General features: G+C 42.3%; 1 protein-coding gene across 1 annotated transcript in view; it reads right to left on the reverse strand.

Moving 5' to 3' along the window:
- Nucleotides 1–12,470, reverse strand: part of rapgef2b (Rap guanine nucleotide exchange factor 2b) — a 70,681-nt gene that overhangs the window by 51,166 nt on the left and 7,045 nt on the right. The window contains exon 3 of the mRNA XM_010767121.1: nucleotides 11,222–11,389. Coding sequence (XP_010765423.1) covers nucleotides 11,222–11,389 — 168 coding nt within the window. The remainder of the gene's footprint in view (nucleotides 1–11,221; nucleotides 11,390–12,470) is intronic.

A 12,470-nucleotide genomic window follows, 5' to 3' on the forward strand; every position in this document is an offset into this window, starting at 1 on the left:
CATCATAACTAATTTATAATGCATAACCGTACAATCCTGTTGTAATTTAATGTTATGGCCCCAAAACACATTACACCACATATTGCACACGTGCATGTGTGTGTTCAGGTTCAAGTGTTAGTGTACATATACTTTGAGAAAGGTCGAGTTCCCGTGGGGGGAGGGGGGCAGAGGGAGGGGAGACCAGGTGCATGTTGCGAAAAATGATTTGTTACAGTGGATGAAGGGGGTGGGGGTCAAGAGACCTTCAGACATGGCTAAAATTGTCAAAATCAGTTTTGTAGTGTTTATATAGCTGTTGTGGAGGATATCATGAAGCCTTGTTCCGATAAAAAAAACTAGAGCGTAGTTATGATATAATTTTAACTTGAAACGGGTCACGGGAGACCCGAACACAACATAAGGGTTAAATACACAACCATGAAGGCAACATGTAATATCAGACTTAAATAACAACTCCTTATTGCAAAAATATATATTTTCTTTTTAGACAGTCTTTCTTCAGGTTTGAAACTGCTTCTGAAGATTAACTTGATGGAAGGTGCTGTCAGGTACAAATGGATATCTGGGTGAGCAATAACAGCTCATGTAGAATCTGATGTGTTCATTGATTTCCTCTTTTACAGCTCAACACTTGACGTCGGAGCGTGGTACATCATGGCCAATATGTTTTAGAGAAATCATATATAATCTGTGTGCAAGACTACCATTTCAAACTGGACTGGGAAACACCAAAGTACTCTGATTACAGCCTCTCATGTTCTTAATCTTTCTCAACATTAAGATGCATCCATCAGCCAACATGAATCAAGACAGTTCTACAAATCTTATTTTTAGACTCATACAAACACATGTTAACCCTTACTTTACCAGCAGAAAGAGACTTGGTAATAATACAAGTATCTCCTCCATCATCCACTATTGTCTAACAGCTGCTCAACACTGAACAGATCCAACAGCTCCGCTCAGAGAGATTTTGATCATGACACAAACAACAAAAACAGCGTACTTTGTTATCCGCCCCATGCAGGCTCATTAGCATCCAAATAAATGTCATCTGTCAAGCCCTTTCTGAAAATACTCAGCTTTGAAAAAGGTCTTTGAATGTCAAAACTGACATGAAAAGCAAATCAAATGTCAGTAAGCGTGTTCTGTAACAGCGGTTGAGAAATGAACCACAGCCGGTTTGTAAATGAGTATCTTGTTTTTCCGTCATTTGCACAAGGCACGCTTTTCAGCTGCGTTATCTACAGTAGTGTGAGCACTCCCAAAAATATCTGTTCTATTTCCGTCAAAGTCTGATATTTGGCTATGAATAACTACAAACACACATTTAGCTTTTATAATCTGCGCAGGGAAAGAGACACTTGGGTGCTCCATTCAACAAACAAAGAATAACACACGAAAACTGGAAATAAAAATCCATTTTGTTGATTTTTTTTACATTGTTCACCAATTTTAATAATCTAAAAGCCAAAATAGTTAGTCACTTTGTCATTGTATTGATTGGTTCGTCTGTCATTTTTACGCAAAATGCCAATCATTCACTGCTTCCAGCTTATTGAAATCACAGTTCATTTATAATAGTTGTGTTTTGGACTGTTTGTCAAAGAAAACAAGCAATTTCAATGTGTCAACGTTGGTCTTTCTACTTTCTGGCATTTCATGGACCATTTGAGTGATTGATTGATTATTCTTTCACATTACAGAAAAATGAAATAATCATTAGTTCCAGCCCTGAAAAGGTCCTACACACTAAGTTGTTGAAATGCAGGAGGTGTACAATGAACCGTGCGGTCGCTACACAATGTCTTTTGAAAACAGCTTTTGTATCCGTGCACAGCTGAAGCGGAGCAGGTTGTCACAAAGGACGGCTCTAAAAATAGGAGCTTGGCTTTTTCTGCGGGCGAGATTGGCAGGTTGGTTCTCTCCGCTCTCCTTTTTTCTCCCCAGGTCTGACTGCTCAACACCTTGAGCTCTGATCCTTTTCCAACCTCTCTTCTCGTCTTGCATTTCTGCTTGGACACAGCTGTGGTGAAATGCTGAGATATGATATAAATACTCCAAGAGGGAAAACAGTGATACTATGTTTACATGCAGCACACATGGTAGATTCATCTTTAAATAGTACTTATTGCATTTCATTATAAGTGAACAATTTAACGGCACCATCAGTAAGGCAAGACCCAACAGAACCACACAGCAGGAATAATAATAATACAAATAATCTATGAAGCAGAAAGACAGTCAATACCATTATGAAGCCCATCAGCCGGGAGGCACAGTGTTTGAGATATGATGCACCGCCTCAATCAGCTAAATTGTCTCCATTATCTCAGTTTACGGGCCCATAAGCTGCAGCAGAGCGATGTTTATCATTTGTCTGTCGTCACCCGGGGACGTGATGAAGTCCATTTTCGAGCGAGCATTTTCAATCTTTAGATCAAAAGCAGGATAATGTGTGTGGAAGCGAAAACATTTTTTTTTTGCTATTTTCAACAGAATTCAGTTCATGATGCTGTCGTGGTAATGCAGTGCGAGTGCTTCCCTCTTCATCTTTATCAGCACACACGCCAACACATGGAAGGTATTCATTAAGGGAGGCTACAGATACAACACATGGAGGTACAAACACAGACAGCTAGAGAACACACACTCACAGACACAGCTAACACGACATAGTTAATAGATACAGTACCTGAGGTTTATTGCATCCCTGGGAGCCAGGTTAAAGGAGAAAGCCGTGGAAAGAAGCAGAGGAGATGAAAGTTATCAAAGGTGCCACTTGCCAGTCGAGGATGTGAGAAAAAGCAGGTGAAAGCATCACAAGAGGTGTTACGATCGAGCGCTCTGCACCAAACCGAGAGAAAAGTCAATGTTAGACAGAGTGTGATGTGAAATGCTTATTGTATAAAGATTCCTAAAACTTGCTGTGTGCCCTGTGAGAATAGAGAAGACATACCCGATGGCAGATTGTTTAAAGTGTATTTGTACACAGACATGCAAAACACTACCTCCTCCCTTTTGCTAAACTCTTTTTCATTGTTCAGGGTCTCGGCAGATTAATGCATTTTCAAGGTGAGATTTCAACTTTCTCAGTGCTCTTATAGCCAAGGGCAGGAAGGGAACACAAACACACACACATTATTATTCTGGCTCGCACACACATCCTTTCTTTCTTTCGGTATGCCTGCAGATTGCTGAGCACTCCTGAACCTCCTCATTACCACTGCGGGACATCTTTAACCTCTAAGAGACAATAAGACTCCAATTATAAGGAGCTATGTGTTGTGGTTTTAAACACCATGTTATCTATTTTGAAATTGACTTTAAAACCTTTTGAACACAATTACCTCAAACACATAGTGGTCCGGGAGTGGCACAGTCAGTATAGGGCTTGGACTGTGAGCCGTAGGGTCGCCGGTTCAAGTCCCCGAACAGACCTAAATATGGAGTGTGGACTGCTACTTGGAGAGATTCCCAGTTCACCTCCTGGGCCCTCCCCCTAACCCTTGAGCAAGGCACCAGACAACCCCCCCCCCATTGCTCCCCGGCGCTGTACAATAGCTGCCCAGTACTAGTATGGGTTAAATGCAGAGGCCAAATGTCACTGTGTGTGCTGTGTGCTCTGCATGTGAGACCATTAAAGAGGGGTTTCATCCCTCCCATCTGTCTAGTAGCATGGTGGAGACGCTCTGAGCGTTCAATGTATTCCTCTTACAGCAATAATCATAAACTTATCCTGTTTTCTACATTAAAGGAAATAATGGCAAATGATTCACCTGGTTATCAAAGCAGAGATTTCTAGATTGAAGAAAAGATACTTGAATTCAAACTCACATAAAGCAAGACAGCAGCAGTTTAAAGTGATAAAAAAAAATGCTACGCCTCACAGGCTGGACGAGCTACCTCTATACAACGTATTACTGAATAAAACAGCTAGATATTTTGGGAAATAAAAGTAGATGAGAAGCAATACGATAATAAACTGCAGCCAGAAGCCGGTTAGCTTAGCGTAGCACAAAGAATGGAAACAGCTCAGACCTATAAAACAAATTATAGCTTTAGAGTGGTTTCTTTCATACCCTTGGACAGTCTGTTTCTCATGTCTTTACACTAAGATGAACTCGTTTGTTAATGGCTCCAGTTAAATATGGTATATCGATCTTCTCATTTAACTGGCAGTAACACATCTTATGAGTGTTTTTCCCAACATATTGAGCATATTATTCAATAGCTAGCGAGTGGTACACATCTTGTCGCCTAGCAAGAAACACAATAAGTGCTTCTCATGTTGTTTTGATGTACACTTTGTTAATTGCAAATTTGATACAAATGCAGTTCATTTCTAAGCCCTAGGATCAGGTGAGCTTAGATACAATGGGTCTTACGTTCATATGAATAGAAGCTTTGCTATACATACACAGTACAACCCCGTGGAGACTGGCGATCTAACCTTTCAATGATGTTGGTTTCTCAGAGTCGTCTCTAACTTAACATTGCATATCTAATATGAGTTTCCATAAGAGAAAGTGATTCTTGTCTGCAGTAAGTCCCCTTTCATATATAACTTAAGGCAATTAAGGAGTATTCAGGAGATGAGTGAGCAATGCCAGTTTCAAGGGCACTCCAGCAGAGCCGGGGTCGCTGATGGACGCGTTGGCGTTAGCGGGGATTAGACCTGTGACCTTCTGATTACAGGCCGGCCTCGCTAACCACCGGGCCGCCGGGTGGAGGGAAGGAGTAAAAGGACTATTGATTGCCTGACTCCTGCTGCTTGTGTAATTATAGAACAGCTGTTTGGAGCCTTGAATGCCCTACTGGACGCCGAGTAAACCCAGAAGGGGGAATATTACTCAGAGTTTGGATCTGAGGAGGAGTCTTAAAGCAAGCAGAGGAGAGGGGAAATGGAAGACAAAGGGAAGAGGAGATTTTGGATATTATCATAATTTGCTATGGATAAAATTAGGAGTGTAGCGTTCAGTAAACATGAGGCCGCCACATCAACATTTCATTTTTAACTGAGTGACAGGACAAAGACCTTAAGTGAGAGGACAGGGAGTAAATCATTGTGTGTGTGTGTGTGTGTGTGTGTGTGTGTGTGTGTGTGTGTGTGTGTGTGTGTGTGTGTGTGTGTGTGTGTGTGTGGCAAGGTTGACAGCACAAATGGCTGTTGATATTAGATAAACAGATAGTGTGTTTGAGGTAAAAGTGCAACATGGAGAGAATTGTGTGTGTGTGTGTGTGTGTGTGCGTGTGTGTGCGTGTGTGTGTGTGTGATGCCAGAAATAACTGGTGTCCATTCTAAACAAGGCGCCCAAGTGTAAAGGCGCTGCTCTGAGCACGCAGGAGAGACGTGTTGAATTATAAACACTGTCCTCTTTCACCGCCCTGATTCATACAGCACACTACTACGGAAACTAAATGTATTTGTACACGTCGTAATCCTTTAAATAATGTACATCTTTGATCCAATGGGGACAAAATACACATTTAAGCTCAAACTGACAGCTCTGTTCCTTTTTCAGGCTTTTAGATGAGACATCCCTCTAGTCAAATATGACAATATATGTCCCTTTTTTTAAAAGAAGAAGAGCAAGAGAAGGTTTATGTAGATGGGTTTATGTTAATGTGATATAGAATGTAACAATATCTTACATTATACCTTAAATCAAAAGCTTTCAATGTTTAATGGTAGCTGCGGTCTTTGGCTCTGACAATAAATCTGACAAGTGCGTTAGAAGTGAAGCCAAGAACTGTCATCCTATACCTCAGACATATTGCACCGGTTAGTTGGTTCCGCTCTTTGGGAAGAACACTAATGCACGCTCCAACACAAGAGTGAAAATATATAATAAATTCCTTATGGAAAGGGGAGGATTTAAAAAATAAAACATGTTTCCATAAGGTTTTAATGGAGCCGTGTTGTTCAGTGCTGATGCTGTAATGAGGCACAAACAAGACAGAAGCTTAGGTACAACTTCTGACCTGAGTTGTGCATAAACTTAAATCACATTGACAACACTGATTGACAGAGGGTGGGTGTTGTGCTTGACTAATGCTAACCCAAATGCCAAAAACAACTCAAAGACAGATAGCAATTTTGAGTACAGGATTAAAATGGGGGCATAATCTTCCTGTGCCAAAGTGACATCAATATATATCACAACAATACTTTAGGAGTTGTTTTTAAGGCATTCTATGGTTATGCTAAGTCTTACATCCACATTTGTATTGGACTATCCCTCAACCACTTCTATGTCACCCTTACATTATATAGGCAGGATGGATATTTGAGTCAATATTAATAGTGAAAATGACATCATGCTTTGTTAGAAAGTGGCTGGCATGAGCACAAATAAAAAAGGAAATGAAAGTAACATTTTCTCTGACATGCTCTCATTAATCAAAATGGACAGATGACCTAGGGGTATATTTAAAACCCCCCAAAACTAGAATGGAATTGCCCTCTCAGCTAATATCATCTAAATCTCTCTGTATGTCCTTTAATGGTGAGGCTACTTTAACTAACTGTTATGAAACGCTGTTACATTAATCAAGACCGATCGACTGACTGATTGTTTCCTTATCAAACATACATGATATTCTCTTTCAAGTGTTAGTAATTATTAAACAGATCATGCGTACTCAAGGCCAGACTCATTATGTACACTATCCAGAAATAACTTGCATTATGTTTGAACCCTGAGAGCCCAATAATCCTCACTTCATACAGATAATAGGGAGTATAGGGGCTGGGGGGTGGGGGTGGGTGGGTGTGTGTGTGTGTCTGTGTGTGTGTCTGTGCGTGTGTCTGTGTGTGTGTGTGTGTGTGTGTGTGTGTGTGTGTGTGTGTGTGTGTGTGTGTGTGTGTGTGTGTGTGTGTGTGTGTGTGTGTGTGTGTGTGTGTGTGTGTCAGCACTCGCAGAGGGAGTTCCCTTGCTGGGTTACAATTACATTTATATTTTAGGGTGTTAAGCCGGCACTCCAGAGCCACTCACAATGACTGAGCATGCTGTGTGTGTTGCTCAAGGACACACAGCTGTTTACACACACTCTGCGCTCTACGGGGATCGAACCCACGACCTTGGCGTTAAAGAACAATCTCTCACGAACAATGAAGGCCACTCAGAGCATAAGCTATTTCAGGGTTTGATGCATTACTGAGCATGAGTGCTTGGCATTGGTATGTCATGTCTCATCGACTCACGAAGCAGCACTAAGTCGTTAAATCAAATGTTTTACACTTTACAATAACAATAATCACATCTGAAACAACATAATCGTCAAACAGCTAACCATTTAGCATGTCTCTTTAATGGCTTTTGACTTAGTGGTAGGAATAACTGCAGTAAAGCTCTAATCACGTCATTAAAACGCTAAATGTTAGTAATTAAGGTCTTCAAATGCAGCATAGTTAAAGTGGTGAAAGCATATCTCCTCAAGTACTTGTTCTTTATCAAATATGCAGCATTGTTACCGAATACACTACCCAACAGTATCATTATAACCACTTTAACAGCTACTAACAATAAAATGCTACCTACATATAAATGCTTCAGTTATAATTAAATATGCAAATATATAACTCTTACAGAAGCATCATTAGTACATTTCAATTGGAGATATTTTCCTGGATAGTATTATTTTGTAATACAGTTGTACTGATAGTAGAGTGTTTTGAGCCCGGGTGTGAATAGTTTGACTGGAATAAAAGACCGTCATCCATCACTGCAGAAAAGTATCATGTTCTTTCAGCATCATCTTGTCTGTAACAAAGTCAAATACACTATTTGAGATAAAAAAAAAGAACTTAATAACGAGTCTGCCGCATTATATTAACCGGAAAATTAAAGTGGACCTATCATGCTATTTTTAGGCAATAGCATAAGTCTCAGATATAAACAAATATATATAAAAAACATGTCTATGAAGTGTTTTGCTCAAAATACCAAACAGATCACCCATTCTAGCCATGCCTCATGTCCCTCTATTTCACTTCCTGTTTCAAAAGTGCTGATTTGGGGTATAAAGCTTTAAAAAAATTAAAAAGGAGGGGGCTGAGCTCATGCGGGACCCGGCAGCTACTGTCTAAACTAAATACTGCCGTGATGAAACGCCATATCATGGATTATCAAGGAGTATTTCTGAAACAGTATGGAGCTCAAAGGCTTTCTCTCTTGCCGGTTATACCACAAGGTGAGTTCCTTTTTATTTCCTGCTTCTTCACACACATGCTCTCCAGTACAGGTTAGCTCTGAGTGTTAGCGATGCTAATGTGAACACCGACCATATTACGTCCAAAACAGTCGGGCCATTGTTTCTGATAGCAACGTTTCTGATAGGGCCGTGGGTCCACATTTCAGATATTACGTCATATCGGACGCAAATCTGGATCAGCTCCGTTGTAGCCCCGTTTTTAGAGATTTGGGTACGGAGGAAAAGAGAGAGGGTTTTATTTTCTGACGCTGCGTGAGTTCCCTGACACACCGGGGACATATTTATGTATAAAAGACATCAAAAAGTGCATTTTCCATGATAGGTCCCCTTTAAATAACAATTTGATAAGTGATTAAAAGTCAGTCATCAATCACTGCTTCCAGACTTTTAAATGTGAGGATCTGCCAGTATTATAACTTTGATATTCTTCCCACATTACATATCTTAGCATTTTTTAACAGACATATCTCACTAGTTTGTAGACCAAACAATCAAAAACAAAGTGATTATTAATACAAATAATCATCTCAGCCCTAAGTTACACAGACTTTCTCACATTTAAAGAGCTTTGAAACCTCATGATCAGTGGCATGTTTTCGTAGCTCACCTCACATTCCCCTTCACAGGAGTGACTAAGCTGAATAAAAACCTTGCCTGCCAGAGAGATCTCCTTCCTTCAATCCCCAAGTCTCTCCTCGGTGCATTTCTCACCTCATAAATACGCCTCGGGGTAGAATGTAGGAAAAAACTGAGCGGTGCCTGGCATTCTGGATACAGGCGATTAGCGTGCTCTGTCAGCTTATAGCATCCGCCCAGATTCAGCTTCTCTGTGGCTCCGTCAGCAGCAGAGGAAGCGGCGCGCTGCACTCTTGTCAAGTTAGCTCCCTTCCCTTTACTGTACTTCTAAGTGCACTCGAGCACAGCCCATTTGGGATTGCTGGTTGCCATGGCATCCGCTCCATCCTTCCCACAGGAGCGGTACTACAGCGAGGAGAGGAGACGTCGGGCCATGCGAAAGTTCAGTGCAGTCCTTTGAAACGAAAACACAGCGAGGCTAAATTTAGGAATCAGGGTGGGGCTGAGGGGAGGATGAATCTTGCCGCATTTTCCCTTTTTAAGCGCGAGTGTTTCACAGTGACAGAAACCCCCGCGGGAACGTCAGGAATGAGGAGAATGCAGGAAATACTGTGTGTAACTACTGCATGCTGGGTATATGCATCATTAAAATGCAGCATTTAAATGTTGTTTGTGACGGGACTATGGATGGAAATTAGCTCAAAGCTAAAAATCCGGCTCATTTACCTTTGAAAGCATTATTGTGTTTAAAATGTTCATTAATGTGCACTGTCCACGTTCAAATAAACGATTAAATGAAATGTTTTGCTTCCTATTCCCAGGGAAAGAAAGGAAAGAGGAGAGAGCCTGGTAACTCCTCCTCTGCTGGAGTCAAATCCTTTCACAGTTAGTCAAAACATGAACAAACCATATTCCAGTTTTCAACTATCCTCAGAAATAAAGAGTTTGGTCATCAGCCACTGAAACAGCATTTCATTAGAAGGTTTGTTGTATTATAAGAACTGCTACAGGCATCTGGCACAGATATGATATGAAGCTCTACTGTTATGTAAATGAGGGCTTATAAGAATAGAACAGCTGTAAGACTTGTAAAAGTAGGCACTATCAGACTCCCACATTGTTGTTTTTCTCTCATATCTCTATTCTTCCTCATCCATTTTTACTTCCTACGTTGTTTTTATGAAAAAAGGCAAAACAATGAAATCACCGAGTGTGGGGGAAACTTCTGAAGCAATAGGAGTCAGGACTCGGAGAGACACGAGGGGAGCTTTGATGGCAAACACTGACGGTTTATTTGGAGCTTCGGCCGGAGACATGCCACGGGCCACGAGTTGACCACACGGTAGAGATGCCACAATCAGTTCTGAAGAGCCCTCCTGTAGCTCCAGGTTTTAACTAGTTCAGAGTGTAATAATGAACATTCTTCAATAGATAGACTAAACAGCTGAGGACACTGAATCCCATTTGTTGTCGCTTATGGCTCGGGGTCATCTACAACCCAGAGAAGGATGTGTTCCAGGTGTCCCTCAACAATAACTATCTCTGACAGAGAGTTGCCCGGTCACAAACTGGCAACATCAACAATATGCTAGGGCGGCCCCTCCTTAAGGGGGATAGCGGCTGCTCAAGGTTGGTCAGCTACGTCGGAGGGCGAAGGAGGACATGCAGGGCAAATTATTCCCAAACACCAAGTACTGTGTTTTTTCCTAATCTCGAGGTGGGAAGCCTCTCCATGACAAATCACAACTATTTGACTACAGTACTTCCTCTTCTCTTAGTTAAATGATCATCAAATGGCAACACTCTCCAGGACACAGTTTACCTGTAAATACAAGGGACTATAACTATTTGCAGCTGGAATTTGCTGAAAAATCTCGACGTAATGTCATCATGTGGTGCAAACGCTGAACACCAAAGCCCAAAGAAATCTTGAAAAAACAGCTGACAACCATCAGAAGCACAAACACACATGATCAAAGACACACACATACAGCAGCTACAGTATAGCACAGAATAACTTCACACATTCAACACAGGAGCGTAGATCGACACACTGAAGCCAGCGGAAGCTACCAGCATTGGTGTAGCAGCTTCAGTTGTGCATAGGATGGGTAAAACAACAATTAAACACCACAGGGGAAACAGCTCAGAGCAAAGATTAGGAAAACAGGCTCGACATCACCCAGAGGGGGACAAGGGGGGGGCCTTTTTCCCCCCGGGGACACAAGACACCCAAAACACAACAACCACGGGTCAGCTCGGGCTAGCAGAGAACACACAGAGTTGTTCAAACAGGGAACACACACATTCTGCTACCATCTGAAGCACAGCGGGCTCAGAAGCGGAGATTGACACAGGAACTAGAGCAACACACTGCGGTCCTCTGCAGCGAGGTGGGGGGGGGGGAAACACGAGCGCAACTCACCGTGTGATACCCCCGGGCTATGGGCGGCTTTCCGGTGGGATACGGATCCACGGTGTCGATGATCGTCTGCCGCTCCCCTTTCTGGTTGATCTTCCGGAAGCGCCGACGGGACTGTCTGTGCGAGGCTTGTCGCTGAAAGTACTCCTCATTTTCATCCATATAGTCCACCTGGAGAAGAGAGTGAGGAAGTGAGAGTCTTCATTTTCATTCACGCTCTTCCAATATCAAAACACACACTCAGAAGCCGAGAAAAACCCCACCCTCCTATACTCCATCTCTGATTCCTCCCACCACCACCACCACCTCTTCTTCCTCCTCCTCCTCCTCTTCCCTGCCTCCCGCTCCTCTCATTGCGTAAAAATAGAAGTGTGTGTGGGCTGCTCGATGCACACCTACGTCAAAGGGTGCTCACAACGCAAAAAGAGAGACGGAGGAATCTGGAGAGATGGGGATTGAAGTGATTGACAAGACTGTGATAAACAGAAATGGAGTAAAAGACAACTTTCCCCCTGCCTCTGCTTAAAGTATCCACAATGAAATGACAAAATCCATGTTTGTATTTGTATTGAATCAAAAGGGGCAAAAATAACATGTTCTAAGTGGAAACTAGCTTAGGATACCCCAACATAACAGGCAGTGAAGTTATATTCAACAGTTTTCTAAAGTATTTTCGGGATAAATGGGACCACTTTGTCGCCGGGCGGATTTAGGGTCACGCTGGAACGACATATTGAAGTTCTTCCTTCTTCTTGGACTCATTCCTCCTCTGGCTCTCAATCGCTGCGTTCACTGCGGCTTCACATTTCACAGCGCTCAGCCTTTGGGATTACACCACCGAAATCTCCCGCTGCCGTACCAACTGCTGCCATGACAACGGCAGGGGAGCCGAGTGTGAGTGAGCGCATAAGTGTGATTGTGTGTCTAATTGCAAATGTGGGCAGAAATGGGTGTGTGTGTGTGTGTGTGTGTGTGTGTGTGTGTGTGTGTGTGTGTGTGTGTGTGTGTGTGTGTGTGTGTACAGTACGGACACGTGACTGGTTTATTTTTCTTTTGACGTCTCTTTGATCGTGTGTGTAACAGCATCTTCCTCTCTGTGCGTCTATTTCCCAGCAGAAACCCTCCTCAGTAATTACAGGGCGGGCTGGCACCTATTATAGAAAAAGGGGTAAGGCCAGAGACTGTCTGCAGCGAGCGGAGGGTGTTATCACCGAGGGGTTCGACAGTGTCTGATACAGGCTAGGTTATCACA

Source organism: Notothenia coriiceps, unplaced genomic scaffold (genome assembly GCF_000735185.1).
Source record: "Notothenia coriiceps isolate Sejong01 unplaced genomic scaffold, NC01 NC01_scaffold00004070, whole genome shotgun sequence".
Taxonomy (NCBI): Eukaryota; Metazoa; Chordata; class Actinopteri; order Perciformes; family Nototheniidae; genus Notothenia; species Notothenia coriiceps.